The 13,969-nt window shown below is 35.5% G+C and overlaps 1 protein-coding gene across 3 annotated transcripts in view; it reads left to right on the top strand.

Annotated features, from left to right (window-relative positions):
* FAT4 (FAT atypical cadherin 4) overlaps window positions 1–13,969 on the top strand; it is a 175,902-nt gene that overhangs the window by 107,246 nt on the left and 54,687 nt on the right. For all 3 annotated transcript variants that reach the window (XM_055274641.2, XM_055274640.2, XM_055274639.2), the window contains exon 7: window positions 11,203–11,383. In XM_055274641.2, the coding sequence (XP_055130616.1) occupies window positions 11,203–11,383 (181 nt within the window). The remainder of the gene's footprint in view (window positions 1–11,202; window positions 11,384–13,969) is intronic.

Genomic DNA, 13,969 nt, shown 5'->3' with positions numbered 1-13,969 from the left:
TTTTGCCCCTGCCCTAGAGATCTGTGGAACTTTGAACTTGAAAGAGATGATTTAATGTATCTGGCAGAAGAAATTTCTAAATGACAAAGGATTTAAGATGAAGCAGAGCATAAAAGTTTGGAAAATTTGCAGCCTGACATTGCAATATAAAAGAAAAACCCATTTTCTGGGGAGAAATTCAAGCCCACTGCAGAAATTTGCATAAGTAACGAGGAGCTGAATGATAATCACCAAGACAGTGGGGAAAATGTCTCCAAGGCATGTCAGAGACCTTCTCAACAGCCTCTCCGGTCACAGGCCTGGAAGCCCAGGAGGAAAAAATGGTTTCCTTGGGTGGGCCCAGGGCACCCCTGCTGTGTACAACCTAGGGATATGGTGCCCCGCATCCCAGTCATTCTAGCCATGGCTAAAAGGGGCCAAGGTTCAGCTCAGGCTGTTGCTTCAGAGGGTACAAACCCCAGGCCTTGGAAGTTTCCACATGGTATTGAGCCTGCAGGTGCACAGAGGTCAAGAAGTGAGGTTTGGGAACCTCCGCCTAAATTTCAGAGGATGAAAATAAGCTTAAATTTAGACATTGTTTAAATTTAATTGTTAAATAAAGAAGATATATGCCTGCTGGGGCATTGCCTCATGGAGCTGTGAGAAGAAGGCCAGCATCCTCCAGACCCTAGAATGGTAGCTCCACCGACAGCTTGCAGCTGTGCACCTGGCAAAGCTGCAGGCACTCACCACCAGCCTGTGAAGGCAGCTGGGAGTGAAGGCACCATGGGAGCCCACGTCTTGCATCAGCGTGCCCTGGATGTGAGATGTGGAGTCAAAGGAGATCAATTTGGAACTTTAAGCTTTAACTGCCCTGCTGGATTTTGGACTTTTGGGGGCCTGTAGCCCCTTCATTTTGGCCAATTTCTCCCATTTGGAATGGGTGTATTTACCTAATGCCTGTACCCTATTATGTCTATGAAGTAACTACTTTGCTTTTGATTTTATTTTACAGGCTCATAGGTGGAAGGAATATACCTTTTCTCAGATAAGACTTTGGACTTAGACTTTTGAATTAATGCTGAAATAAGTTAAGACTTTGGGAGACTGTTGGGAAGGCATAATTGTGTTTTGAAATGTGAGGACATGAGATTTGAGAGGGGCCAGGGACAGAATGATATGATTTGGCTGTGTGCCCACCCAAATCTCATCTTGAATTGTAGTTCCCTTAATTCCCACGTGTCCTGAGAGGGACCTAGTGGGTGGTAATTAAATCATGGGGGCAGTTACCTCCATGCTGTTCTCCTAATAGTGAGTGAGTTCTCAGGAGATGTGATGGTTTTATAAGGGCTTCACCCCACTTCACTCTGCACATCTCATTTTTCTCTCTTCTGCTGCCTTGTGAATAAGGACATGTTTGCTTCTGATTCTGCCATGATTATAAGTTTCTTGAGGCCTCCCCAGCTCTGGGTTAATTGTGAGTCAATTAAGCCTCTTTCCTTTATAAATTGCCCAGTCCTGGTTATGTCCTTATAGCAGTGTGAGAAGGGATTAACACAGTCAGTGAGACTGTTACACTTCTATGGGCTTATTGATATTTGAGAAGTCTCTTAATATTGCTTTTTCACAAAATGTTTATAGAGCACTCTACTCCAGATATTCTTCTAGGTCCTGAAGATATGCTGGTGAAGAGGTCTCTGGCTTTATAAGCTTACATTACAATCACAAAAATAGACAGTAAAAAATGAACAATATAGTGTATAGATTGGGAGTGTTATGAAACATGAGGCAGTTAAATAAAGCAGATTAACTGGCTAGAGAGTGTTAAGTAGTTACATATTTTACCCATTTTGAAAGTTGAATCTTTGGACTTGATGGTAGAATTGGAAGTATAGGAAGCTACAAAAAGGCACGAATCAGGTATGGGTCCTAGAATATTGGGATGTGCAATTTGGATATGGGGGAAAAAATATTTTAGGACAAATTACCAAGACTTAGTTTTTGGACATACTACATTTGAAATATTATAACTAATTGAGATGTCACATAGAAAGTTAAATATAAAAGTTTAGTTCTCAGGGAAGACATTCAAGTAGAGATACATCTCAGAAAGTCATAAACATTGGATGATATTCATTGTATGCACACTTAGTGCTTGTAAGTTCCAGAATATGTACTATATTATCTCATTTAATCTCACAATAGCCCACAAAGTTAGGCACTAGTATTTCAATTTTATGGATTTATAAAACAACCAACAAAAATTTGTGTTATAAAAGCGAAACAACTTGTACTGCCCATTCAGCTGTTTGTCAGTGACTACAGGATTGGAGGCCAAGTCACTTAACAGGGGATGATTTCTTAACAATTATTTACCAATTCTCAAATGTCAGCCTGTCTACCATATTCTGTTTTATATAGACTATGTTTACACGAATTTCTTCTCTTTGGATTAAATTTTATTTTTATGTTAAAGAGAACAGTGGTTTAGGAAGCAGAAAATCTTGTGGTTCTCTATAAGTGAAATAGCTGGTAAAGTCATAATATTCATGAATTAGAAATCACAGCATTATTCCCCTCAATAAATAAAAAATAGGTATCCAAGGGTTTTATTAAGTATAAAGTACAAAGCAAATCTTAGATATTATACTATGAACATACAATACATATGATATGCTCATACCTGCATAGACAATGCAGTCAGTTGGGCTGTATGTTTGCATTGAATTTGGGGGTAGGAGATTAATCTGTGCACAAATTAAATATGTTATCCTTTATAGATAATTCACAGTCTGTTATACTAAAGGGATATAGAGATTCTGTCTCTAGATTTGGCACAAAAGTTTAGTTATGAAGTATTTGTGTGTCAGCATAAATAGTAGGTCTTCAGGGAACAGTTCAGTTATTAGCATTTCTAATTAAGGGCATTTATCATCCAACAGAAAGGGAATAAATTTCATTCTTACGCAGGGATTGAAAATTGATTTTTAATGGAGGGAAACATGCTGTTTTTGCAAAGTTAATGCTAAAAGCTAAAAGGACTGATCATCATGCTTTATTTTGTTGCTGAGCACCTGATAACATTTTGAATTGTTGTCTGTCGCATTATTTAGTTGAAGCTGGTCATTGCATTATAAATGGCTCTGTAATCAAAAGAGAGGTCAGAATTGTGTAATATGACATTTTACATCTGAAGATAATTGTTTTTTAGATATTCCAGGAAGATCACATTTTGTCAATATTATTTGTGGGAATGTATGATAGAAAAGTTTGCCTTGTCTGTTATGATGAACATTTTTAATAATGAAAATGGCTTGAAAACTTTTAAGGCCCCAATAATTCTGTAAATCAAACCGTGCTAGAGTTGCCCTCAATTACCAGACATGAAATGCATTTGACTTAATTTTATTTTTGAGTCTAGGGCAGCTTTTGTTTTTTCCATTGGCATATTTGTCATAGATGGGAATCTTGTTTCCAAAGTTGATAATTGGTTATTGTTTTAATTCCTCTTATTTGTAGCAAACTTTATATGAAGCTTGTTAGTGATCTAAGTATTATTCTAAATCATTTATTGAAATAGCATTCTTTTGAATCAGCTACTCTTTAGTCAGAAAAAAAATATTTCTACATAGAATTTTATTTGTGTTTTCTTAAGCTAAAACTCCAAAAACATTTAATTTCCAAAATTCTATTCAATAAGAGCTAAAGTTGCCATTAGGTTCCATAGAATTGAAATTTGATAAAACGGTTTCAATCTATTATTCATGTACTCCGTGTAAACTATAAATCCGAGGATACAAAGTAAATTAAACTTTGAAATGGCAATAAACTATGATTAATATTTATGATAAAATTTATGTAAACTGAATGATAAAGATTATATAAAATCAAAACCAACATGATTTCGTTATGAGGATTTCATTATTTTCAAAAAAGTTTTCTAATTTTATCTTTTTAAAACAATCTTTTTTTAAAGCTCATTTTGATAAGTATTCTTAAATATATAATTCGGTATTTTCACTCAGAAGGCAGGCAGAGGTAGGTTGAGTTTAAAATTAGGTGGTAGCCTCTAGTGTTTCAGAGTTTCAATAACTGTTGAGATTTTTGGGTTTGTTTAATGTCCTCCAAATAGTAATTCCTCATAATGTGCTTTTTGTAGGCATAAAATATTTGGTTATTATTATTTTTTATTTTATACTTTTTTAAAAATTGTGATAAGATGTACTTATCATTACATTTCTCATTTTAACGATTTTTTAAGTACATGGTTTAGTGATTAAGCATATTCACTTTGTTGTGCAATTTTTCAGTGACATTGTCATAACTTTACTAAGTTGATTATTTTAGTTTTACTTCATGCCTTTATTTAGTATGTAATTTATCTGAAGGAAATATAGTGTTTTTGATAGATTCCTATGCAAAAATAATGAAAAAATATTAAGTGTGTATATATCTAATTTATATAAGCATATATAGAACTAATTAGCAGCAATACATTATTTTATAAAATATAATTTTTAAAATACAGAGGTGTTGGTAATATTTAAAATGTTACATACTTTTTGTTTTGTGTATTTGTTTGTATTCAAATTTAAATCTAACCACATAATCTTCAATGCTAATATAGTATGACTGAATTTCAATACATTTTTTAGTAGATGGCTTACTTACTGTGAGAAAAATGAGTTTACTTCATGGGAAAAAAAGAAGCTAATACTTTATTACAAAAGACACACCCCTAGTCAGGGGACCCATTCACCAAATATTTGATGTAAAGAAAGAAAATGGCTTTGTTGCAAAGCAACAGAATTAAGTTAAGCAGAATTCTATTTCTGCTGAATAGCTTTTTATGTTTCAGAGAAGTATTTTTAATTTATAGTTGCTAACATAAAAAATATAATCTTCCTGACATTTGAACTTCAATCATTTAAAGTCATTCATTACACTTATTATCGTGTGTATTCTAATAGAGCAGTGACCTGAAACTTTTTTCTTTTTTCAAATCTTATTTTAAGTTTTAGGCTGGGTGCAGTGGCTCACACCTGTAATCCCAGCACTTTTGGAGGCTGAGGCAGGAGATCACTTGAGGTCAAGAGTTTGAGACTGGCCTGACCAACAAGGTGAAACCCCGTCTCTACTAAAACTACAAAAATTAGCCAGGTGTGGTGGCACGTGCCTGTAATCCCAGCCACTTGGAAGGCTGAGCCAGGAGAATCGCTTGAACCTGGGAGGCGGAGGTTGCAGTGAGCCGAGATCACACCACTGCACTTCAGCCTGGGCAACAAGAGCGAAACTCCGTCTCCAAAAAAGTCTTATTTTAAATTTTCTTGAACTTCATTTGATATATTTGAGCTGACTAAGCTACCAGTCTTAAAGGCAATGCTAGTTATTAGTTTAATAGTTTTTCATACTTGAGTATAAAATGTAACTCACACAAGGCCCAAGTTTAACTGTGGTATCATGAATAATTGGAAGATTAATCTGTGTACAGTCTCTCTCCCTCTGTCTCTCTCCCCATGAGTGTGTGCATGTGCACAATTTGGTTTGTGTAAACTTTCAGATATGCCATTCAGAATTTGGGTTTTCTTTTTTGGCTATTTTCTATAAAAAATGAAGATTTTTATCACTATATCCATGTTTATCTTATATTTATGTTTATATGAATACGTATATGCATACATATGTACGCACATGACATACAACTTTACAAATTTAAATTTGAAATTATTTTCATCTGACTACTAATTGTAATTAGGCTTTTGACTTTTAACTGGAGTTCTGACTTCTAATTCAAATATCCACTGCATCTTCCTAACCTCTACAATTACAAGTTTCTGAGACCTTGACTTTTAATTTTATTTGTATATTTTACCCCTTTCATTGGCTCACTGTCCTCTTTCAGGAGCCCATGTCATTATATCCTGCCTCTTTGTGATTGCATCTGGTTTTCATAAATCAATCCCAGGTGGAATTGAACAATTTTGCCCTATTACGCCACTACCTATATAATTCATCATTATCAGATCTATTTGAGCTAAACATTGGCCCTAGTATTCTTCTGACTCTTCTCATGGGATTCATGTTTAATTGGGAACTTCTGTTTCTAAGTAGTACACTATCTGCAAAACTTTGACCTTTGTCTGTAGTCTTGTTCTCTGACCCCAGCCTTAGGCTAAGTCCCAGACTATAAGACTATAGTCCTAGATTGTATATTTCTAGAAGTGTTCAATTACGTGAACTTTCATCCATGTAGACCAGGTTTTCATATAGAAAATGGGAGAAAGAGTTAATACAGACAGAGCACAAGACCTGATGGTATGCATTATGGGTTAATATAAAAATTAATTAAACATAATTATTCCTGTTTTCAATTAACTTAAAACTTAATAGGACGTGACTGGAGTACGTTGATAATTATAATAGTATAGAGCAAAACATCTGTAATAAGAGTGGCAGAGTTTTATCTGAGCTTAATTAACTTAGAAAGGATACTTTTTTAAGAATTCAAAACTGGCTCTCTGTCTATTCTGGCTAAATGGAAATGGGTTAAGTTCTTTGGGTCTTAGGTTGTTTAAGAAAATCAAACAAGAATACCTACTTTATTGAATCTGTGCATTAAATGAGCAATACATGTATAAAATATGTATAGATCTGGTATCAAATGTGTTCAATGAAATATGTATAACACATGCATGCATATATATGCACCTATATTTCAATTTAGATGTAAATATATGAGCAAGGTTTACAGATAATGACTCTGATTTCAGTTTTTGACACACTAATGTTGAGGTTCTTCAGTAACTTGCAAGAGCAGACCAATAAATAGGCAGTTGGATCTGACATCCCGGAGGCAGCAGAAAGCTTTGGACGGAAGATAAAGTAATAGTAGACATTATGCAGCACTTCAAATAGAATGTATCCACTACATGGTGGGAAACAGTAATACTCCAGAGAACCTCTCCACACAGTTAAAAGGAAGGGTTACATCACACACCGGGGCCTGTCCTGGGATGGGATGAGGGGAGAGGGAAAGCATTAGGAGACATACCTAATGCAAATGATGAGTTAATGGGTGCAGTACACCAACATGGCACATGTATGCATATGTAACAAACCTGCACGTTGTGCACATGTAACCTAGAACTTAAAGTATAAAAAAAATAGCAAACACACAGACACAGAAAAGCAACAACAAAAACACAGTGTCTTCATTCAATTAGCACATAAAAGAAGTGCCAAGATCTGTGTTCGCCAAGGACTAGGGAGTTTGTGTCACTCATCTGGCACACATGCAGTGAAAATAAGATTCACTTGAAATTAAGGGACATTCCATTTTTCTCCCTTGATTTCATTTTTCTGCATAAAGCTGATTTGGAGGTTATGCTACCAGTCAACAAGCAGGAGGTTGTAGTAGGATGGAGGGTTGGTAAGCCCCATTCACAAGAATAATAGTCAAACATATTGGAGGCACGATTCAAATTTCAGGTTAGTTAAATCTCAGTAAAAGACTTAGAAATGTAGAACAAAATTTCTGTAAGGTTTCCTATGAAAAAAAATTTTAAAACTAACAAGACTTGTGTGCACATTTCCTGGGACAACAAGAAAGTTGAGACAGTTGCAGAAATTGTACTTCACTTTTCTTGAGGTGGGAAAAAAAAATAAGAAGAGAACTCCAAGTGCTTATGAAGTGGGTTGTGGCTGATAATAAGGGGAGAAAAGGGGTACTCTGGAGAAAGTTCTTGGCTTGAAAACAGACTCATGTAGATGTAGAATCACCTATGGGGCTGATCGCGGCTTAAGGATCGTCTGCCAGTCTTGAGAATCATTTACCAATCTCGAGGATCAACAAATGATCCTCAAGCCAGAATTGTCTGTTGTCACTTGAGTGCATTGAAAATCATCTGGAAAAATAAGTTGATATTCTTTGGTTATGAACACAGTGAGATTGAACTTGCTGTAAGTTTTCTTTGATAAACCAGGCTCGTTTTTTACTCCCCCCAGCACTTGCTTTCTAACTCAGAAAATGTATCTACAGTAATACATGGCTTACAGACAAAGAAAGAAATCACAGATTCTTGTCCAAATTAGTCAGTCATAATTTAATGTGGTTTTCCATATGTGTATCACCAGACACTTTAGAATACCAAATATTAATATAAAGACTTTGACTGGCAGTTACTTATTTTCTAATTGTGAATTATAGCACAATGTGTATACAAGAAATATTCAGATCTTTCTTGAAATCTCACTGTGAGTCTTAAAATATCACATTTAAAAATGTCCAATTTACTATATCTTCCATAAAGCTGTGAATTTTTAGAGAGCTAAATGTCTCATGTATTTTTACCACAAGTGAATCATTGAGATGAATTACAATTCAAAATATTTTCTTGAATAATATGAGACTGAATTGAAAGGTTTGGGGAGGGGGCAGAATCCTGAGAGCTGTAATACAGAAAACTATATAATAAAAAATAGACTTTTTATATGTCAGTTTCTGTGAGATTTTTGGTCTCTAAAACAAGTACAAGAAGAACAATGGGTAACATGGAATATAATTTATGTGCTAGATAGTGTCCTAAGCACATTACATTCTTCTCAATACCCCTTTGGGGTAAAGTCTATTATTATTCTCATTTTATGGATGAAGATTGATTTTTAGTGAGTAGAGTGAAATATCAGTAAAAGAGATTAAAGAACCCTGCATCTCCTCCCATCCTTTGCCTCCTTGGAACCTTGATTAATGTATCCCCTCTTTCCGTTTCTTTCTCTCTTCCATGACACCCCCTTTTGCTCACATAAATGCACACATATTCCCTAGGTAACTTTTTTTAATGCAACTGGTGGGAACTCTACTAACATTATTCAGAGCATTAACTTCCATTTCATAAAATTGTATATAGTGAAACACACATTCAAGAAATTTAAGCCAAACATTGGTACTCAGCAATACACTCCAAACTATTTATTTTAGCCTTAATATATTGCTCTTGAGAAATTTAAAATCTATGCCAAGATTATTGTGCTCAAATGTCCCACAAACTTAAGCTGGCCAATAGTGAAGGTCCCTCCCTGTTGGGCCTTTTCTCCACCTCCTGCCTGGCATGCTTCTAGGCTCAGCGACAGCACTGCTTGTCCAGACCCCCAAAGCAGCACAGGAAGCAGCACTGTTCCCCCTACTGGCAGTACCTTCCAGCTTCTTGTCAGTGGTAAAGGCTCCAGGGCTGCTTTACATGGGTCACATCTCAGTGACATTCCTCACTAGGTCTGTGGCCTTGAAAAAGCTACTTAAACTTTCTAAACTTGAGCTTACTCATATACCAAATGGAGATGACAGCAGTGCTGATTTATGGGGATTAGATAAGACAGTTTATGTAAACTTCTTAAACCAGTGCGTGCATATCTAAGGACTAAACAATATTTACTGTTATTGATATTTCTTTTAATATGTTGCATGGAATTTTTACAGTCTTATTTGATGTGTTTCTCCATCGTATCCTACATTCATATCTATTTTGTTGTGTGTGTGAAATATTTGTTGCATAATTTTACCATTTCTTACAGTAAGCAAGTACTAAAAAGGCATTTACATTTTTTTTAGTTTATAGTTCATTATGCATATTACCAATAGATTGAGGGCTATTTTTCCCTTTAGTGTAAAATCAAACACTAATAGGTAAGATTTGTGCAGTCATAAACTTTATGTTAAATTTTTAGATATTTCTTAGACGTCAAATTTTTTTGACTATTTGTATGTTAATTTAAATGAAATACTTAATATAAAATATGATATATATATGGCAACAATGATCAGTGTGCAGTCTAAATTTAATTGCATCATTTTCTGGGAGGTATCATGCTTCTTTATTGTGTTCTGCTCAACTGGGTATACACATTCTTTCATCTAACCTAGAATTCACAAAAATAACAGATCTCCAAAACCATTTCATTCCATAATTTCCACATCTGTTGATTTTGGTTCCTATACACACATCTGAGCATAAAAGCTCATTGGTACTAGGCCACGAGTAATTCCAATCTAAGAACATAGAAAAATGATTGAATAGTGGTAAAAGAAATACCAGCAAATCACATGACTATTAGAAAATAATATTGTAAGGTTGTGAATCTCAATACCATTCTATGATAATGAGGGCATTCCATAAACATTTTACAAACAAAGGAATGAATGGCTTTATTTACAGAATATTGAGTGGTAAAGTTAAGTAGAATTTAAATGTTATATTAAGGGAAATAACTTTATTGAAGGTAAAGTAGTATCTTAAGCAGAAAAGGAGAGTATCTGGGGCTTTATTTTATTTTACATAAATGCAGTTAAATGGATCTTCATTGTTTCTATTTAGAAGAGTTTGAGTTTGAAAAACGGTTTTGAAAACACAACCAACAGCAGATAATTTGTCTTTCAGTTATGGAGACAACCCACAGAATTCCAACCCATATGGCATCTAGCCTTCACCACAAAATTAGTCTAGTACAGATAGTGTGGCCCAAGTGTTTGGCAAATGTTGGGTTTTCACCGTATATTGATAACAGCTGGAACAAGAAATAAAAATGGATCATTTCACATTACATTGAATTTTAAATAGAAGCAGCACAAATGATTCTGAGTTAGCTCATCATTATAAAGTTATTCTAGCACGTGGAAGATAACACTTTTGAGATATAACTTGAAGCTTTTTTTTTTCTCCCACAGACCGGTGTTGATTAGTATGAGAAAGGGATTTAAATACCTCAGAGACTCTGGAATTTGTGATAGTAACAATGATAGTCACAGCTGGGAGTCCAGTTTTTAACATTGCCTTGTTAGTTGGCCAGCACTTCCATGCCTGTGGGTATTCTTCAAATCTGGTTTTGCGCTATTTTAATGCAATTTCAGAGAAATTACCAGCAGTGCCTCTTTTGTGGCATTCAAATGATATTGTTGTGTTATACATTGTCGAATCAGCACCTTTAAAATAGAATAAGAGCATGACATATACTTTTCGTGCAGAGTTACTAGGAAAGAGTTGAAATTCTAGTTCACAAATGAAAATATTTTTCTTGTAACAAAATTAAAAATCACTCAATCACTTATGTGTTCAGAAATTTTACTTTGATGTTTCCTAAATTCTCTTTAGTAATTCTGTCTACAGCTAATTTTTGTTAAATTTGTTATTTTTTGTTTATAAACATTGAGACTTGATTTTCTTTTCTTTTTAGGATCCCCTGCCTTGACTGGAACTGGAACAATCAACGTCATAGTAGATGATGTCAATGACAATGTCCCCACATTTGCCAGTAAAGCGTATTTCACAACAATTCCTGAGGATGCACCAACTGGAACAGATGTTTTATTGGTAAATGCCTCAGATGCTGATGCTTCAACGAATGCAGTTATAAGGTCAGTACATTTTCCTTTGTAAAGTTTGGCTGTTTTCTCATTAAACATTAGTTTTTGAACTACATGAATATAATGTTTAATTTAAATGAATGTCATATTAACACATATCCTATTCTTGTTATCTATTGCTGATAGCCAACAATTCATAAAATGAGGATTCAAACAGTAAACATTTTACTTATTACTCTAAGATTTTATTTAATTTTTATTTTATTTATATTTTTATCATATCTCATGGTTTTGTGGTTTGGGACTACACTGGGTGCTTCTGTCTCATGAGGTTGACTGGTGGCAATTCACAGTATTTACATTGTGACTGGATGATCTGGAGGGCCCAAGATGACTTTGCATGCCTGCTGCCTTGGCAGGATTGGTTGGAAGGTTTAGGAACATCTAGGCCCCCTGTGTCCTCAAGTAGTCTCAGAACTTCCTGATGTGGTTCCTTAGCAAAGTAGTTGGACTTTTACTTGGTGGTTCTCAATTCCAAGAGCCACAAGTGAAAGCTCCCAGAACTCTCAAACGTCAGACCCAGATGTGCCATAGCAGCACTTCTATAATACTCTGTTGGCCAAAGCAGTGATGACCAGCCCAGATTCACTGTGAGGAGAAACATGCATCACTCATTGATTGGAGAAATGTCAAAGAATTTTTATTCCACTACTAGCCCCAATAAGAATATCTGTGTATTCTTCATTTAGTAAATGTATTTTACTTTGCTTAAATCCTCTTAAAATTGAGAACACAAATATGATAACTTGTTCAGAGAGGATGTGAAAGAAATTGAGTTGCAACATTTTATTGACCTAGCTTGTCCCCTTCTTCCATATCTGTTCTAAACTACAAGAAATGAAGATTTCCAAATGTTCTAGAGAAAAACTCACACACATATATATTTTATACCCCTCCTCCACTTTCTATAGGCTGGTATTAGGTAAATTAGAGTTGGTTAGATGGCTATGAAAGTAATAGAGCAGAAGATAAAATTTGAGACATTAAGAATTATCAGCTATGAGTACCAGATATACGGATATGGTAATGAGTTGATTCATGTCTTATTTTGTTGTTTGTTACCAATTTTCTTTTAACAAAATCATTTTGGAAAACTGGCTTTCAACACACAAATTTTAAGAAACACATTCAGACCACAATACTTGGTCTCTCTAAGAAATGACCTTTAAGCTGAAAGGACTGAGCTGTGGGATGGAATTAAGATGGTTGTTTTATCTAAGAAGGTCAGCATGTCTGGACCAGAGTGAGAAAGGAGTCAGAGAGGTAGGCAGGGGCTAAATCATGCAGGCCATGTACAGGCCATATACGTCATGATACAGAATTGGGGTTTTCCAATTTACCTTTAGGTGAGAAACTACTGGGGAGTTTTAAACAGAAGAGACACATAAACTGGTCTACATTTGGATAGAATCTGATGAGAGAGGATTTATGGAGAGAAATCAGTGCACCATTTAGGCACTAATTAATATAGTTATCCAAGTAGAGTAACTTTGTACCTATGTGGAGAAATGAAAATTGAGCAAATAGATTTGGGGCATGCCTTTGAAATTGGATGTGAGACAGGAAGGGGAACATCACACACCGGGGCCTGTCATGGGGTGGGGGCAGGGGGGAGGGATAGCATTAGGAGATATACCTAATGTAAATGATGAGTTAATGGGTGCAGCACACCAACATGGCACATGTATACATATGTAACAAACCTGCACGTCGTGCACATGTACCCTAGAAATTAAAGTATAATAATAAAAAAAAACAAAGAAATTGGAAATGAGATCAAATGAAAGAGAGAAATCAGAATCATCTAAGTTTTCCACTCAAACACCAAGGCAGATCATGATATGATATAATTTACTGAAATGGGTAGCATTGAAGGAGGAACAGTTTTGTGAGAAATCAGAAGTATTTTATTTGAATACAGTTTCAAATGACTGTTACTCACTCATTTAGAGATACCAGTTAGGAAGCTGGAGATATGAGTGTGGAGCTTAGGGTTGGGGTTAGGGCTGGATATACACATTTGAGAGTCATCAGTGTTTAGAGGACATTTAAAACCAATAAACTGAATGAGAACACTTTTGCGGAGTGTATTAGTCTGTTCTCATGCTGCTAATAAAGACATACCCGAGACTGGGTAATTTATAAAGAAAAAGAAGTTTAATGGGCATACAGTTCCACATTGGCTGGGGAAGCCTCACAATCATGGCAGAAGGTGAGGAAGAGCAAAATCACATCTTACATGGCAACAGGCAAGAGAGCTTGTACAGGAGAACTCCCATTTATAAAACCATCAGTTCTTTTGAGACTTATTCACTACCACAAGAACAGTACGACTGAAACTGCCCCCATGATTCCATTATCTCCACCTGACCCTGCCCTTGACACATGGGGATTATTTTTATTTATTTATTTATGTATTTTTTTTGAGATGGAGTCTTGCTTTGTCGCCCAGGCTGGAGTGCAGTGGCGCAATCTCAGTTCACTGCAGCCTCTGCTTCCCAGGTTCCAGCAATTCTCCTGCCTCAGCCTCCTGGGTAGCTGGGATTACAGGTGCACGCCACCACACTCAGCTAATTT

This window comes from Symphalangus syndactylus, chromosome 4 (genome assembly GCF_028878055.3).
Source record: "Symphalangus syndactylus isolate Jambi chromosome 4, NHGRI_mSymSyn1-v2.1_pri, whole genome shotgun sequence".
Taxonomy (NCBI): Eukaryota; Metazoa; Chordata; class Mammalia; order Primates; family Hylobatidae; genus Symphalangus; species Symphalangus syndactylus.
Note: the sequence above shows the minus strand (reverse complement) of the source record. Positions and strands in the feature narration are given on the sequence as shown.